We start from the raw sequence: 13,994 nt of genomic DNA, 5'->3' as shown, positions 1-13,994 counted from the left end.
TTTAACACACTACAAATTTTAACACAAACCGTTATCGACATAAATACACAATATTTTTTACTGTGTAACTTAAGTCACCAGAATTGCAATTATCTGATATGAATAGCTAAACGCAGTAGCGTTGAATTCTTTGAAATAAAATTTTTGTCGGCATTTCTATATATTAAACATTTACCCTAATAGCCACTTTGCATTGAAATTGACGGTAATTTGATGTTGAAATTACCTGAAATCTGCTGCCCGAATTTGCAGACAATTTCACAGCAAAAGTTGAAAACAAAAATTTGCGGTTGATTTTTCTTCAATTTTGAGGTAAACTTGTATGAAAAAAAACGGTCAGTAATGTTCATTCTTACCATTTCAGAAGGTAAGCAAATCTATACGTAAAATTGTCTACAATTTGAGCGTAAAAATATGCTTAAAAATTTTTCAAGTCAAATTAACGATAAATTGACATAAAATTTGCCTGAAAATTAAAGACAACTTTTTTCTAGTCAACTTTTGAAGTGAATTTGCATTCTAATTCGGGCAGTAAATTTACCTCAAATTCAACAGCAAGTTGCATACAAATTGTCGTAAAAAATGGAAAAGTCAAAAGTTGACGGAAATTTGACGAAAAATTCAACGAAACTTTTGTACATTAAACTTTTGCTCAAGCAAATTGTGCTATTAGGATATAACTAATTAATCAATCAAAAATTTAGATAATTAATTTATAATTTACTATTCCAATTTTATTTTAATACTTTGTTTGAAGAGTGAACATAATTTTACAGAAGATACTTATAAGTTACAATTGTACTTAGATCTACTTAGAATTATATTTTGATCCAACAATCATTAGATTTATTTATTACAGTTTGGTTGAACGAATTTTGAAATTTACAGCTTTTTTCTTGTTTAGTATTTTTAAATTTAGTATCAAAGTAGAAATACTGGTTAAAAATTAAATACCGGGAATAAAAAACTATAAAATAAATAAGACGTCTTACAAAGAATTACAAAGAAATTTTAGGTCCCTATTTGTTAGATATTGAAGAACTTCTCTTACGACTTCTGGATCTAATAATAAATTTTGAGAAATATTGATAATAAAGTCATCAACTTGAACCAACAATTTAGCTCTTTCTAATGCTCTATTGAAACGGTAGTGAATAATATTTTCATAAGAAGGAATCTGTGATACAAATTTTAAGCCGGAAGATGTATTTTTTACTTGAGGATTATTTTTAAACAAACATTTTAGTTTTAAAGCTGATTTATGAAACGGCTTATGCAATAACTCATAATACGTAAGTGTACATCCCGTTAATGAATTCTGTTTCATCAATTCAACTTCTTTTGCACATGAATTACGTAATGAATCATATTTTTTATCAGCAACAGCCATCTTATTTTCTTCACACACGTGAAAATTAGCAACAATCAATTTCACAACATGTTGCTTCACAGTATCAGTAACATCATAAAATTGATCTGATGTATTTAAATAATCAACCACCACATTTTCATTTCCATCTTTCCTATTAACATCAAAACCAGATGTAAGTAAATATTCAACATTATCTCTGTTATTTTTCTCAAGCGCTACTTGTAAAAGTTGTTTTTTGTTGAAAGTGTCGTTGACATCAGCTCCATTATCAATTAAGTATTTAGTCACTTCAGTTCTATTGTTCTCGATAGCTAAATATAATGGCGATTTATCTTTACAGTTAACAGCATTGACATAAGTACCTTTGTGTCTTAAATATTCAACGATCCTACAGTTGCTTCTGACTGTTGCACTACATCTACAAATACCCGCTGGTCTTTTCCAAAGAGCATCATTTACATCAAGACCTTTTTCTATTAAATATTTCGCTATTTTATCTTCTCCTTTAAGAATAGCTAACTGTAGTAGCGTATATCTGTTCGTAGTAAAATTTATGTCGGCATTTCTATCTATTAAATATTTAGCTAGGTCTGTTGCTTGTCTGTAAATAGCTAGATATAATGGTGATTTAGCTTTATAAATGCGATTTACATCGGCACCTTTATCTACTAAATATCTTGCTACTTTATCGCATCTTCTATCAATAGCTAAATGCAGTAGCGTGAAATTGTAAGAAATAAAATTTATGTCAGCACCTCTATCTATTAAATATTGAGCTAAATCTGTTGCACGGTGATAAATAGCTTCAGATAATGGTGATGTATTTTCACAAACACGATTGACATCAGCACCTTTATCTACTAAATATCTTGCTACTTCATCGCATCTTCTATCAATAGCTAAATGCAGTAGCGTTAAATTGTTAGAAATAAAATTTATGTCGGCACCTTTATCTATTAAATATTTAGCTAAATCCGCTGCATGTCTGTAAAGAGCTAGATATAATGGTGATTTAGCTTCACAAATGCGATTTACATCGGCACCTTTATCTACCAAATATTTCGCTATTTCCTCGTCTCCTCTACAGATAGCTAAATGTAGTAGCGTTGATTTCCTCGAAGTAAAATGTATGTCAGCACCTCTATCTATTAAACATTTAGCTACTTTCGTTGCACAGTGATTAATAGCTTCATATAATGGTGATGTATCTTCACAAACACGATTTACATCGGCACCTTTATCTACTAATTTTCTTGCTACTTCATTGCATCTTCTATCAATAGCTAAATGCAGTAGCGTTAAATTGTTATAAATAAAATTTATGTCGGCACCTCTATCTATTAAACATTGAGCTAAATCCGCTGCATGTATGTACAGAGCTAGATATAATGGTGATTTAGCTTCACAAATGCGATTTACATCGGCACCTTTATCTACCAAATATTTTGCTATTTCCTCGTCTCCTCTACAAATAGCTAAATGTAGTAGCGTTAATTCCTTCGAAATAAAATGTATGTCAGCACCTCTATCTATTAAACATTTAGCTACTTTCGTTGCACGGTGATTAATAGCTTCATACAATGCCGATGTATCTTCACAAACACGATTTACATCGGCACCTTTATTTACTAAATATCTTGCTACTTTATCGCATCTTCTATCAATAGCTAAATGCAGTAGCGTTAAATTGTTAGAACTAAAATTTATGTCGGCGCCTCTATCTATTAAATATTGAGCTACTTCCGTTGCACGGTGATCAATAGCTTCATATAATGGTGATTTAGCTTCGCAAATGCGATTTACATCGGCACCTTTATCTACCAAATATTTTGCTACTTCATCGCATTTTCTATCAATAGCTAAATGTAGTACCGTTACATTGTTTGAACTAAAATTTACGTCGGCATTTCTATCTATTAAACATTTAGCTACTTCCGTTGCACAGTGATTAATAGCTTCATGTAATGGTGATGTACCTTCACACACACGATTTACATCAGCACCTTTATCTATTAAATATTTCGCTATTTCATCGGCTTTTCTACGAATTGCTAAATGCAGTAGCGTTAAATTGGTAGAAATATAATTCATGTTAGCATCTCTATCTATTAAATATTTAACTACTTCCGTTGCACGGTGATAAACAGCTAGATATAATGCTGATGTATTTTCACAATCGCGATTTACATCGGCACCTTTATCCAATAAATATTTAGCTATATCAGTTTCACCTTTTGTAAGAGCTCGATAAAAGGGCGATATTTGATTACAAACAGCATTGATATCAATGCCTCTATCTATTAAAGATTTTGCTATTTTTTCATCTTTTTTCTCAATAGCTAGATGTAATAGTGTTAGCCCCCTTGAAAATAAGTTTTCGTTGGCCTTTTTCCCTGTGAAATATTTCGGTATAAAATTTATATTTGCATCTCGATCTATTAGATATTCAGCTAATTCAGTTTCACAGTTATCGATAGCTAGATATAATGGTGATCTATTTTCCCATACAACATTAACATCAGCACCGCTATCAATAAGATATTTAGCTATTCTATTTCTGTGATTAATAATAGCTAGAATCAGGGGCGTTTTATCTTCACAAATAACATTTACTTCAGCACCTCTTTCTACCAGATATATAGCAATTTCATCTTTACTTTTTTCAATCGCCAGAAGTAAAGGTGTTTCATTTTCCCAAACAACATTTACGTCTTGATCATTTTCAACAGCCAGAATCAGGGGCGTTTTATGATCATGAACAACATTAACATTAGCACCTTCATCTATCAAATATTTAGCAATCTCATTTCTGTTTTGTTCTATAGCTAGAATTAACGGTGTAGTTCCATTTTCAAAAGTGGTGTTTACACAGACTCCAGTCTTTACGAGATTTTTAACTCTTGTTATATCGTCATTACCTATAGCATCGCGAAATGATTTTTCACTTTCACGACCAATGCATACATTAGTATCCATATTGTTTTTGTTTTCTTTCGCAGTGAGTTCGATTGAAACTCAGCCGGGACAGCGGGTGTCAGAAATTCGCCTTCTTTTACAAGTTGCCAGGCTAAAATTCAAAAAATTAAATAAATGATAATTTAGCATAATGTTTGATAATACCTAGCAAGCATTATTTTTTTTTTAATTAATTATTTATATAAAAAACATATTTCTTAATAGTTTTATCTTAGATACTTTTAGTATGAACTATCATTAATTAAAAATTATTTTGCTTATTTTTTTGTTCTAATAAATATTCGCTGGCTGTTAAAGAGTCTCTGGCGGTTTTGAATCACCCCGGAAACACCCTGGAATCACGGTGGATCCATAGTGGTTAACGGTGGGTTTTTTTTCATTATATCACCGTGATTCTATGGTGGTTACTCGGTGTACCCACCCTGATTCCACGTACACCGCGTAACCACCATGCATACACGGTGGTAAAATAGCACAAACCCACCGTGTAACTACCCTGGATCCACTGTGATTCCACCGTGTTTCCACTCCCAGGGTGTTTCCAGGCTGTTTCCAAGGTGATTCAAAACCACCAGGGGTCGCTAAAAAATATGATAACAAAGTGAATGATAAAACCCTGCTTAAAAAATTTGATAGATTCTCATAGCAGTATGTACAAGGTCCTATACTTAACTATAGCACTTCTCATAGAACTCATTCACTCTTATAAAATCTCTATGGGAATTTATAAGAATCTATTGGATTCTATGAGATTTTCTAAACAGGGAAATTATAGTCGTAAATAATTCTCGGTATTATTTTGTTAATGTCAAGAAAAAAAACAACCTACTTAACTTATGAGAAAAATACTGTATGAAATTATTTTATGAAGATAATTTAATTTCATCTAGTAGTTGAAAACACTGCAAAATAGTATTTTAATTAATGCTTACCAGTAATGTGTGATAACTTTGAAAAATTATCCAGTTCACATGTGCGGTCAACAGTTTTTCCAAAAAAAAAAAATGATAAATTCTGACTAGCATATAACATGTGTCTTAGTCAACTTTTTCAATGTCTTGAATTTAATAAAACTCTGGAACTTGAAAGTCTTTTCCATCAACCCTAGTTCCTTTTTTTAGCGACTGTTCAATATTTCAAGTAATTATTCAGATTGGGAATTTATTTTTTATTCTTTATATTTTTCTCACGTTCCTGAGTTAATAAATTTATTTTTCATGAATTTATTGTACTTCGTAACTGAATAAAACTAGAATTAATTTTTTTTAAGTATGTAGGTTAGCCTCGAAAATTTATCACCAGTGAAAATTACACTCGAAGTTTTTTTTAAAGTTTGTCTTTCACATTTTTTGAAAGCTATAAACATTTCTGTAATAACAATTGATTAATAAATTTGATTAAAAGAGAAGTAAAATTCAAAAATTCGTTTAGTACGGCCCAGCCTTAACACTCGAAGTTTCTGAATCTCTAATCCCCAACCTTCATTATTATTTCCACTTACGAGCAGGATATTTGTAATGGCGTATTCTACTGTCTACCAACCCTAATAGCACAGTTTGCTTTAGCAAAAGTTTACTTACAAAAGTTTCCTTGAATTTTTCGTCAAATGTCCGTCAACTTCGGACTTTTCCATTTTTGGGGACAATTCGTATACAACTAACTATACAATTTAATGTAAATTGACAACCGGAATTAGAAATGCAAGTTCACTTCAAAAGTTTACTAGAAAAAACTTTTCGTTAATTTTCAGGCAAATTTTTACATCAATTTCTTGTTAATTTGGCTTGTAAAATAGTAAAGTATTTTTTTACCCTCAAATTCTAGACATTTTTATAGCCCTTATTTATTTGTAGCAATTGGATCATTTCTTTACCACAAATAAATCACTGATTTCAAGTAATCAAACTACTCAAATATATTATATATCTTTCTCACAACTAAATATTTATTTGGCCATATCCAAATATACGATATCTTTGGCTCAAATAAATCTTTTTCTCAGTGCAAAAATAATTGAACAAAATAAAAAAAAAGCTATCGAATTAATTTCTTTTGGTTAAAAACTAAATTATTTACATTTTATTGAATTGTAATAATAAAAATATATACAAAATTTACTTTTAAATGGCTTCGCTTTCTAATAATCGAGAAAACACCGAAATCAAAATTATTCAAATAAACGATTACCGATAAATCTTATACTTAGAAGAATTAACCCCTGATTAAAAATTTCGATTTAATCTTGATCGGCATTAAATCGGGAAATGATATATTTCATTCGATAATTTGACAACTACAATTTTTCAATCGAGTTTTTGATCAGGGAAGTCCAGTTTACATCCTAAGTCACCAGATTTTGCGATTACTTGGCTTTTATGAAATTTTAAATATTTTATAATTGATAATTTTATATGCTTATGACAACATTTTGGAAACTTAATTAAATTTAAATGGTTTAAAATTTAAAAAATTAATTTATAATTCATTATTTCAATTTGATATTAATACTTTATTCGTAAAGCAAAAACAATTTTATAGTAGATATTTATTTGTATCACAACTGTACTAACATATATTTAGAATTATATTTTGATCCAATAATTATTCTTTTCATTTATTACAGTTTGTTTAAACGAATTTTAAAACTTACAATTTTTTTTTATTTTTGTTTTTCATTTTTAAATCAAATGCAAAAATAAAAATAGTAGTTAAGGATTAAATATTGGGAATAAAATAGTAGAGAATAAATAAGACGCCTTATGAAGAATTACATAGTAATTTTAGGTCCCTATGTGTTGAATATTGAATAACTTCTCTTACGACTTCTGGATCTAATAATAAACCTCGACAAATATCGATAACGAAGTCATCGACTTGGACCAATAATTGAGCTCTTTGTAATGCCATATATATACGGAACTGAATAATTTCATTATAATTAGGAATCCGTGATAAAAATTTCAAGCCAGATGCTACTATATTTTTTGCATCAGGATTATTTTGAAACAAAAATTTTAGTTTCAAAGCTGATTTATAAAGCGGCTTACGTAATAAATCATAATACGTTAGCGTACTTCCCGTAAATGTATTCTGTTTCATCAATTCAACTTCTTCTGCACATGAATCACGTAATGAATTATATTTTCTTCTAGCAACAGCCATCTTATTTTCTTCACACATGTAAAAATCAGCAGCAATCAATTTAACAATATGCACTCTCACAGGATCAGTAAACGCATGGAATTCTGCAAAAAAATCAGCGGCCACATTTCCATGTCCATCTTTCGCATTAACATCAAAACCAGCTAAAAGTAAATGTTCAACAATATCATTGCTATTGCTATAAAGCGCTGTGTCTAAAAGTCGTCTTTTGTATACCATGCCGTTGACATCAGCTCCATTATTAATTAAATATTTAGCTATTTCTGTTGCACTGCAAAGAATAGCTAGATATAATGGTGAAGTATCTTCAAGAACAGGATTTACATCGGCACCTTTATCGACTAAATATTTCGCTATTTCATCGTTTCTTGTCTGAATAGCTAAATGCAGTAGCGTAAAATTGTCTGAAATAAAATTTATGTCGGCACCTCTATCTATTAAATATTTAGCTAATTCTGTTGCATGGTGATAGATAGCTTCATATAATGGTGATGTATCTCCACAAACACGATTTACATCGGCACCTTTATCGACTAAATATTTCGCTATTTCATCTTCTTTTCTCTGAATAGCTAAATGTAGCATCGAATACTTGTTCGAAATTGAATGAATGTCGGCATCTCTATCTATTAAATATTTAGCTACTTCTGGTGCATCGCAATGAATAGCTAGATATAATGGTGATATACCTTCACAAACACGATTTACATCGGCACCTTTATCGACTAAATATTCCACTATTTCATCGTTTCTTGTCTGAACAGCTAAATGTAGTAGCGTGAAATCGTCCGAAATAAAATATATGTCGGCATCTCTATCTATCAAATATTTAGCTACTTCTGTTGCATCGCAATGAATAGCTAGATATAATGGTGATTTACCTTTACAAACACGATTTACATCGGCACCTTTATCGACTAAATATTTCGCTATTTCATCGTTATTTTCCTTAATAGCTAAATGTAGCATCGAATACTTGTTCGAAATTAAATTTATGTCGGCATCTCTATCTATTAAATATTTAGCTACTTCTGTTGCATCGCAAAGAATAGCTAGATATAATGGTGATATACCTTTACAAACACGATTTACATCGGCACCTTTATCGACTAAATATTTCGCTATTTCATCGTTTCTTGTCTGAATAGCTAAATGTAGTAGCGTGAAATTGTCCGGAATAATATTTACGTCGGCATCTCTATCTAGTAAATATTCGACTACTTCTGTTGCATCGCAAAGAATAGCTAGATATAATGGTGATTTACCTTCACAAACACGATTTACATCGGCACCTTTGTCTGCTAAATATTTTGCTATCTTATCGTTTCTTGTCTGAATAGCTAAATGTGGTAGCGTGAAATTGTGCGAAATAAAATTTATGTCGGCATCTCTATCTATCAAATATTTAGCTAATTCTGTTGCCTGGTGAAAAATAGCTTCATATAATGGTGATGTATCTCCACAAACACGATTTATATCGGCACCTTTATCTATTAAATATTTCACTATTTCATCGTTATTTTTCTTAATAGCTAAATGTAGCATCGAATACATGTTCGAAATTAAATTTATGTCGGCATCTCTATCTATTAAATATTTAGCTACTTCTGTTGCATCGCAATGAATAGCTAGATATAATGGTAATATACCTTCACAAACACGATTTACATCGGCACCTTTATCGATTAAATATTTCGCTATTTCATCGGCTTTTCTACGAATTGCTAAATGCAGTAGCGTTAAATTAGTAGAAATAAAATTCATGTTAGCATCTCTATCTATTAAATATTTAACTACTTCCGTTGCACGGTGATAAACAGCTAAATATAATAGTGATTTACCTTCACAAACACGATTTACATCGGCACCTTTATCTACTAAATATTTCGCTATTTCCTCGTTTCTTTTCTCAATAGCTAAATGTAGTAGCGTTAAATTGTTCGAAATAAAATTTATGTCGGCATCTCTATCTATCAAATATTTAGCTACTTCTGTTGCCTGGTGATAAATAGCTTCATATAATGGTGATGTATCTCCCCAAACACGATTTACATCGGCACCTTTGTCGACTAAATATTTCGCTATTTCATTGTTATTTTTCTTAATAGCTAAATGTAGCATTGAATACTTCTTCGAAATTAAATTTATGTCGGCATCTCTATCTATCAAATATTTAGCTACTTCTGTTGCATCGCAATGAATAGCTAGATATAATGGTGATATACCTTCACAAACACGATTTACATCGGCACCTTTATCGACTAAATATTTCGTTATTTCATCGTTTTTTTTTTCAATAGCTAAATGTAGTAGCGTTAAATTGTACGAAATAAAATTTACATTAGCACCTTTATCTATCAAATATCTAGCTATGTCAGTTTTAGTGCGATTAATAGCCGAATGTAATGGTGATTTATCATTACAAACAGCATTCACGTTAGCACCTTTATCGACTAAATATTTCGCTATTTTATCGTCGCTTTCCTCGATAGCTAAATGTAGTATCGAATAGTACGTTACACGGCGTTCAATAGCTGGAAATAACGGCAATGTAGATCGACAAATAGCATTTACATTGGCACCTTCATCTATCAAATATATTGCAATCTCTATTTTTTTTTTTATTACAGCTAGAAATAATGGTGTAGTTCCATCTTCAAAAGTAAAGTTTACACCGAACTCACTCTTTATTAAATTTTTAACGCGTTCTATGTTGTTTTCAACTATGGCATCGTACAGTGATTGTTTACTTGTACTGTCAACAGATACATCAACATCCATTTTACTGTCGTTCTTATCGCAGTGATTTTGAGATTGTGACTCAGCGTAGACAGTCGGTGTTAAAAATTCGCTTTCCTTTTCAAATAACTTACTAAGCTGAAATTAAAAAAAAATAAATTAAATGGTAGTTGACCATTAATAATATCGCAAAAACTTTTAATAAGAACTATAATTAATTGAAAAATTAATTTTACTTATTCTTTCATACTAATAAATATGCGCTGACTCTATCAGAATCGCTCCAAAAAGTATGATAACAAAACAACGAAAGATAAAGTATAGTTGGTCAAGATTCTTTTGGTATTGTTTTTAAATGTAAAAAAAAAAATGCACATAACTGATAAGAAAAATCTTGTTGGAAATTATTTTAAAGCAATTATAATCAAATTTAATTTAATTCTAAATATTGCAGTGTTTACATCACAGTGTAATAATTAAAAAATTATTCTTACCAGTAATATGTAATTATCCGTAAAAATTGTCCGCTCTACATGTGTGATCGAGAGTTTTTCAGAAGAAAATAATAAATTTTTGAGAGCTTATCCTAAAATTTAAACAGAAAATATATTTACAAAACATAGTAAAAAAAATATTAATGGTAATTTTTCATGAGTCTGAATGTAGCAGACATGAGACAAATTTAAAATTATAAATAAATAGAGTAAATAATTAAAAAAATAATGGTTATAAAAAATGCACTTATTAATATCGAAATTTTTTAAATGCGTATTTTTTTGAAATTTAATTTTATTAATTATTTACTCTATTTATTAATAATTTTAAATTTGTCTGATGTCTGCTACATTCACACTCATAATTTTTCAGAGAATATGTTTTTTTTTTTTTTTTCCTTCTTGGCTATCGTCCCGGGAGGGCCACGTGCCACTTACTGCTGTAAAGAGAATATGTTCTTACGTCTTGTTCTCGGGAGCGTCGGAGATCATCTGCTGGTTCATGGTCGATGCCCAGTGCAGCCACTATAGTAGAAATGAAATCCAGTTTTTGTCTAGTATTTCTGATAGCCACACCTTACTCAGTAAGGTCTGCAGTGAAACATTTTCGGCTAACTTAACGAGAAAGTTTTTGGCAAGCTTGGCTGGATAATACTTTCCTTTAAGTTGGCTTCAGAATACGGCAGTAGCTTGAATCTAACTTAACAGAAACACTTGCCGTCAATTTGAAGTGAAACTTTCAATCAACTTAACGTCATTGTCTGACATTAACACTTGTAGTCAAATTGAGTAAAAAGTTACAGACAATTTACTGTCAACTTAAAGGTAACTGCTTGCTCTCCAACACTTTCCTTCAAGTTACCTTTAGAATACGGCAGTAGCTTGTAGTTAACTTACGGTTAGGGTGGCTATCAGGGTAATACATCGATGTTTGTTTTCGAAAACATTCCTAAATATCCCTAATAGTAAGTATGCTTGAGCAAAAGTTTAATGTACAAAAGTTTCGTTGAATTTTTCGTCAAATTTCCGTCAACTTCGGACTTTTCCATTTTTTACGACAATTTGTATGCAACTTGCTATTGAATTTTTAGGAGATTTCGAGAGTGGCTATTGGCACACTCCCGTGCTAGCACGGGGCACAGGTTTTTGATCATTTTTCCTCCATTTTTACGCATGCGCACGGGTCACTTTGTAAACAACCCATAGTGCGTTGCTTCTGGCACTTGCTTGTGCTCTCACAGGGCACGAAAAAGTGGTCATTTCTGGTCACCTTTGCGCATGCGCATGGATTAGTTGAACATCAACTTGTTCACAACATGTTGAAAGCCCTTTGAATTTATGGAAAAGTGACACCCTCACTCCACATTTAGCATGTGCACAGGCTTAAAGAGGACACTAGATAGAGCCACATTCTTATGAGTGTACTCTAGTACTAGTTAGTACCAAGGTTACTAGAATAGTAGTAATTCTAGTAACCTTGGTTAGTACTAGTTCTCACTGCGTACGGACTAGGGGAAAGATCGGTAACTACGAACACTTGAGGAAAAAAAGAGCCAATATTTAAAAATAATTAGTTAATCATAACACGAGGACTGTTAAATTTACACAAATTTCCTGTCAAAACAATAGATTTTATGTGTTCAATTATTTAACATAAAACTTGTGTTAAAGATTAACACAAACGCAATGTGTTGAATTTAACACAACAATTTAAACTGTGTCGAATTAATACTAGTTTTTTTTTTACGTTTAAACATAATTGTTTTTAAGCGTAAAAAAAACAAGGAGGCGAAAAAAAATTTTCGATCGTAAAAAGCACTCTCTAATGCCCCGCATTATGAGTCGTGCAAAAATGCACATAACTTATAAGAAAAGTGTTGTTTAAAATTATTTTATAACAAAAGTATAATTAAATTAATTCAATTCTAAATATTACAGTGTTGACATGACATTACAGTGTACTAATCAAAGAATTCTCTGATTAAAAACTGAATTCGACCGAATTAAAAATTTTAATTCTGTTATATTCTGTCAAATTCTGGTAAATAAAATTCAACTGAATTGAAAATTTGAATTTGAATTAAACAGAATAAAACCGATTTAAAAATTTCAAATTCGTTTTAATTCAGTTTGATTCGGATTCAGAACCAGAAATTGGAGAATTATTTTCGAATTAATCAGAATTAAACCGAATAGAATTATTTAAATTCGTTTTAATTTGGACAAATTCTGGTTTTCTTGCCGAATTAGACAGAATTCATATATAAGTTAGCTACTGAATTAACAGAATTTATCTGAATTAAATAGAATTAAAAATTTAATTCTGTTCAATTCGATTGAATTCAGTTGTTTAATTAGGGTTATGCTCACCAGTAATATCCAATTATCCAGAAAAATCGTCCGCTTTATATTTTTAGAGTTTAGACCACTGTGATTTAGAGTTTTTCCGAAGAAAATAATAATTTTCAGAGAGTTTATCGTAAAATTAAAACAGAAAATATGTTTACAAAAAATATTTACAGTATAGTCCCAACGAAAGTTTGGGATTTTGCCCGACCACAATTAATCTACCTCTACCACAATGTTTTTTTTTTTATTTGCGCATGCGCAGAATATCTTTTTGAGAATATTATAATAGAAGGAGAAAGAATGATGGCGGGAAAAAAATCTCAAGCTTTCCTCAGGACAACCATAAGTCCATAATTTTTCAGACAATGTTTTCTCACTTCTTATTCTTGCGAACGTCGAATTTGGACTACTTTCATTCGTATAGAATCTCTATGGGAATTTATGAGAATCTATTGGATTCTATGAGATTTTCCAAATAGTGCAGTCAGCTGAAAAGCAAACCACTGTTACGGTAATCAAATTTAACAAACATGAATAGCTATAAGCTGTCACATATTTATCAGTGATACTGCAATACCGCCGAACTACGAATTGCAATCTCGCGTAACTGCAGAATGTACAATTTCGAAGGAACAAGAAAATATAACGATATGTGGCATCAGTTTTATCTATAATGACACTCGAGTTACGCGGTATTGTTTTACATAATTTTAAATTTGAAAAAATTATTGGAAAAAAAAAAAATTACGGAACACTGATTTTAATGCGAAATCTTGATTCTTTGGCTCATTGGTTCATCTGATGAAAGCGTAATTATAGATTATTAAGTATAAATTTTAATGATCTAAAAAATTAAAATTTGAAATGACAAAAATATTATAATAAAATTATCACCCACGAAC

At 30.7% G+C, this 13,994-nt stretch overlaps 2 protein-coding genes across 6 annotated transcripts; both read right to left on the bottom strand.

Moving 5' to 3' along the window:
* Positions 1-958: 958 nt before the first annotated feature.
* Positions 959-5,784, bottom strand: LOC130665321 (alpha-latrocrustotoxin-Lt1a-like). Its single transcript, XM_057465652.1, has 2 exons — positions 5,281-5,784; positions 959-4,439 (listed from the first exon to the last, which is right to left on the bottom strand). The coding sequence occupies exon 2, from the start codon at positions 4,346-4,348 to the stop codon at positions 989-991; it is 3,360 nt and encodes a 1,119-aa protein (XP_057321635.1). The 5' UTR covers positions 4,349-4,439; positions 5,281-5,784; the 3' UTR covers positions 959-988.
* A 1,093-nt stretch (positions 5,785-6,877) lies between these two features.
* On the bottom strand, positions 6,878-13,297 carry LOC130665322 (alpha-latrocrustotoxin-Lt1a-like). 5 transcript variants are annotated; one of them, XM_057465655.1, is made up of 4 exons: positions 13,114-13,297; positions 11,182-11,439; positions 10,744-10,835; positions 6,878-10,387 (listed from the first exon to the last, which is right to left on the bottom strand). In XM_057465655.1, the coding sequence occupies exon 4, from the start codon at positions 10,289-10,291 to the stop codon at positions 7,106-7,108; it is 3,186 nt and encodes a 1,061-aa protein (XP_057321638.1). In that variant the 5' UTR covers positions 10,292-10,387; positions 10,744-10,835; positions 11,182-11,439; positions 13,114-13,297; the 3' UTR covers positions 6,878-7,105. The 5 variants fall into 5 exon arrangements, with proteins under 5 accessions (XP_057321638.1, XP_057321640.1, XP_057321636.1 ...); XM_057465657.1 differs by lacking the exon at positions 11,182-11,439; XM_057465653.1 differs by lacking the exon at positions 13,114-13,297 and having other exon boundaries at positions 11,182-11,830.
* Between the last annotated feature and the right edge of the window lie 697 nt (positions 13,298-13,994).

The sequence above is a fragment of the Microplitis mediator genome, chromosome 3, assembly GCF_029852145.1.
Source record: "Microplitis mediator isolate UGA2020A chromosome 3, iyMicMedi2.1, whole genome shotgun sequence".
Lineage (NCBI taxonomy): Eukaryota > Metazoa > Arthropoda > Insecta > Hymenoptera > Braconidae > Microplitis > Microplitis mediator.
This window is presented reverse-complemented; position numbering and strand designations above follow the sequence as displayed.

Coding starts and splice junctions, on each gene's coding strand:
- LOC130665322 (XM_057465655.1), bottom strand. CDS start 10,291: ATGGATGTTGATGTATCTGTTGACAGTACAAGTAAACAATCACTGTAC.
- LOC130665321 (XM_057465652.1), bottom strand. CDS start 4,348: ATGGATACTAATGTATGCATTGGTCGTGAAAGTGAAAAATCATTTCGC.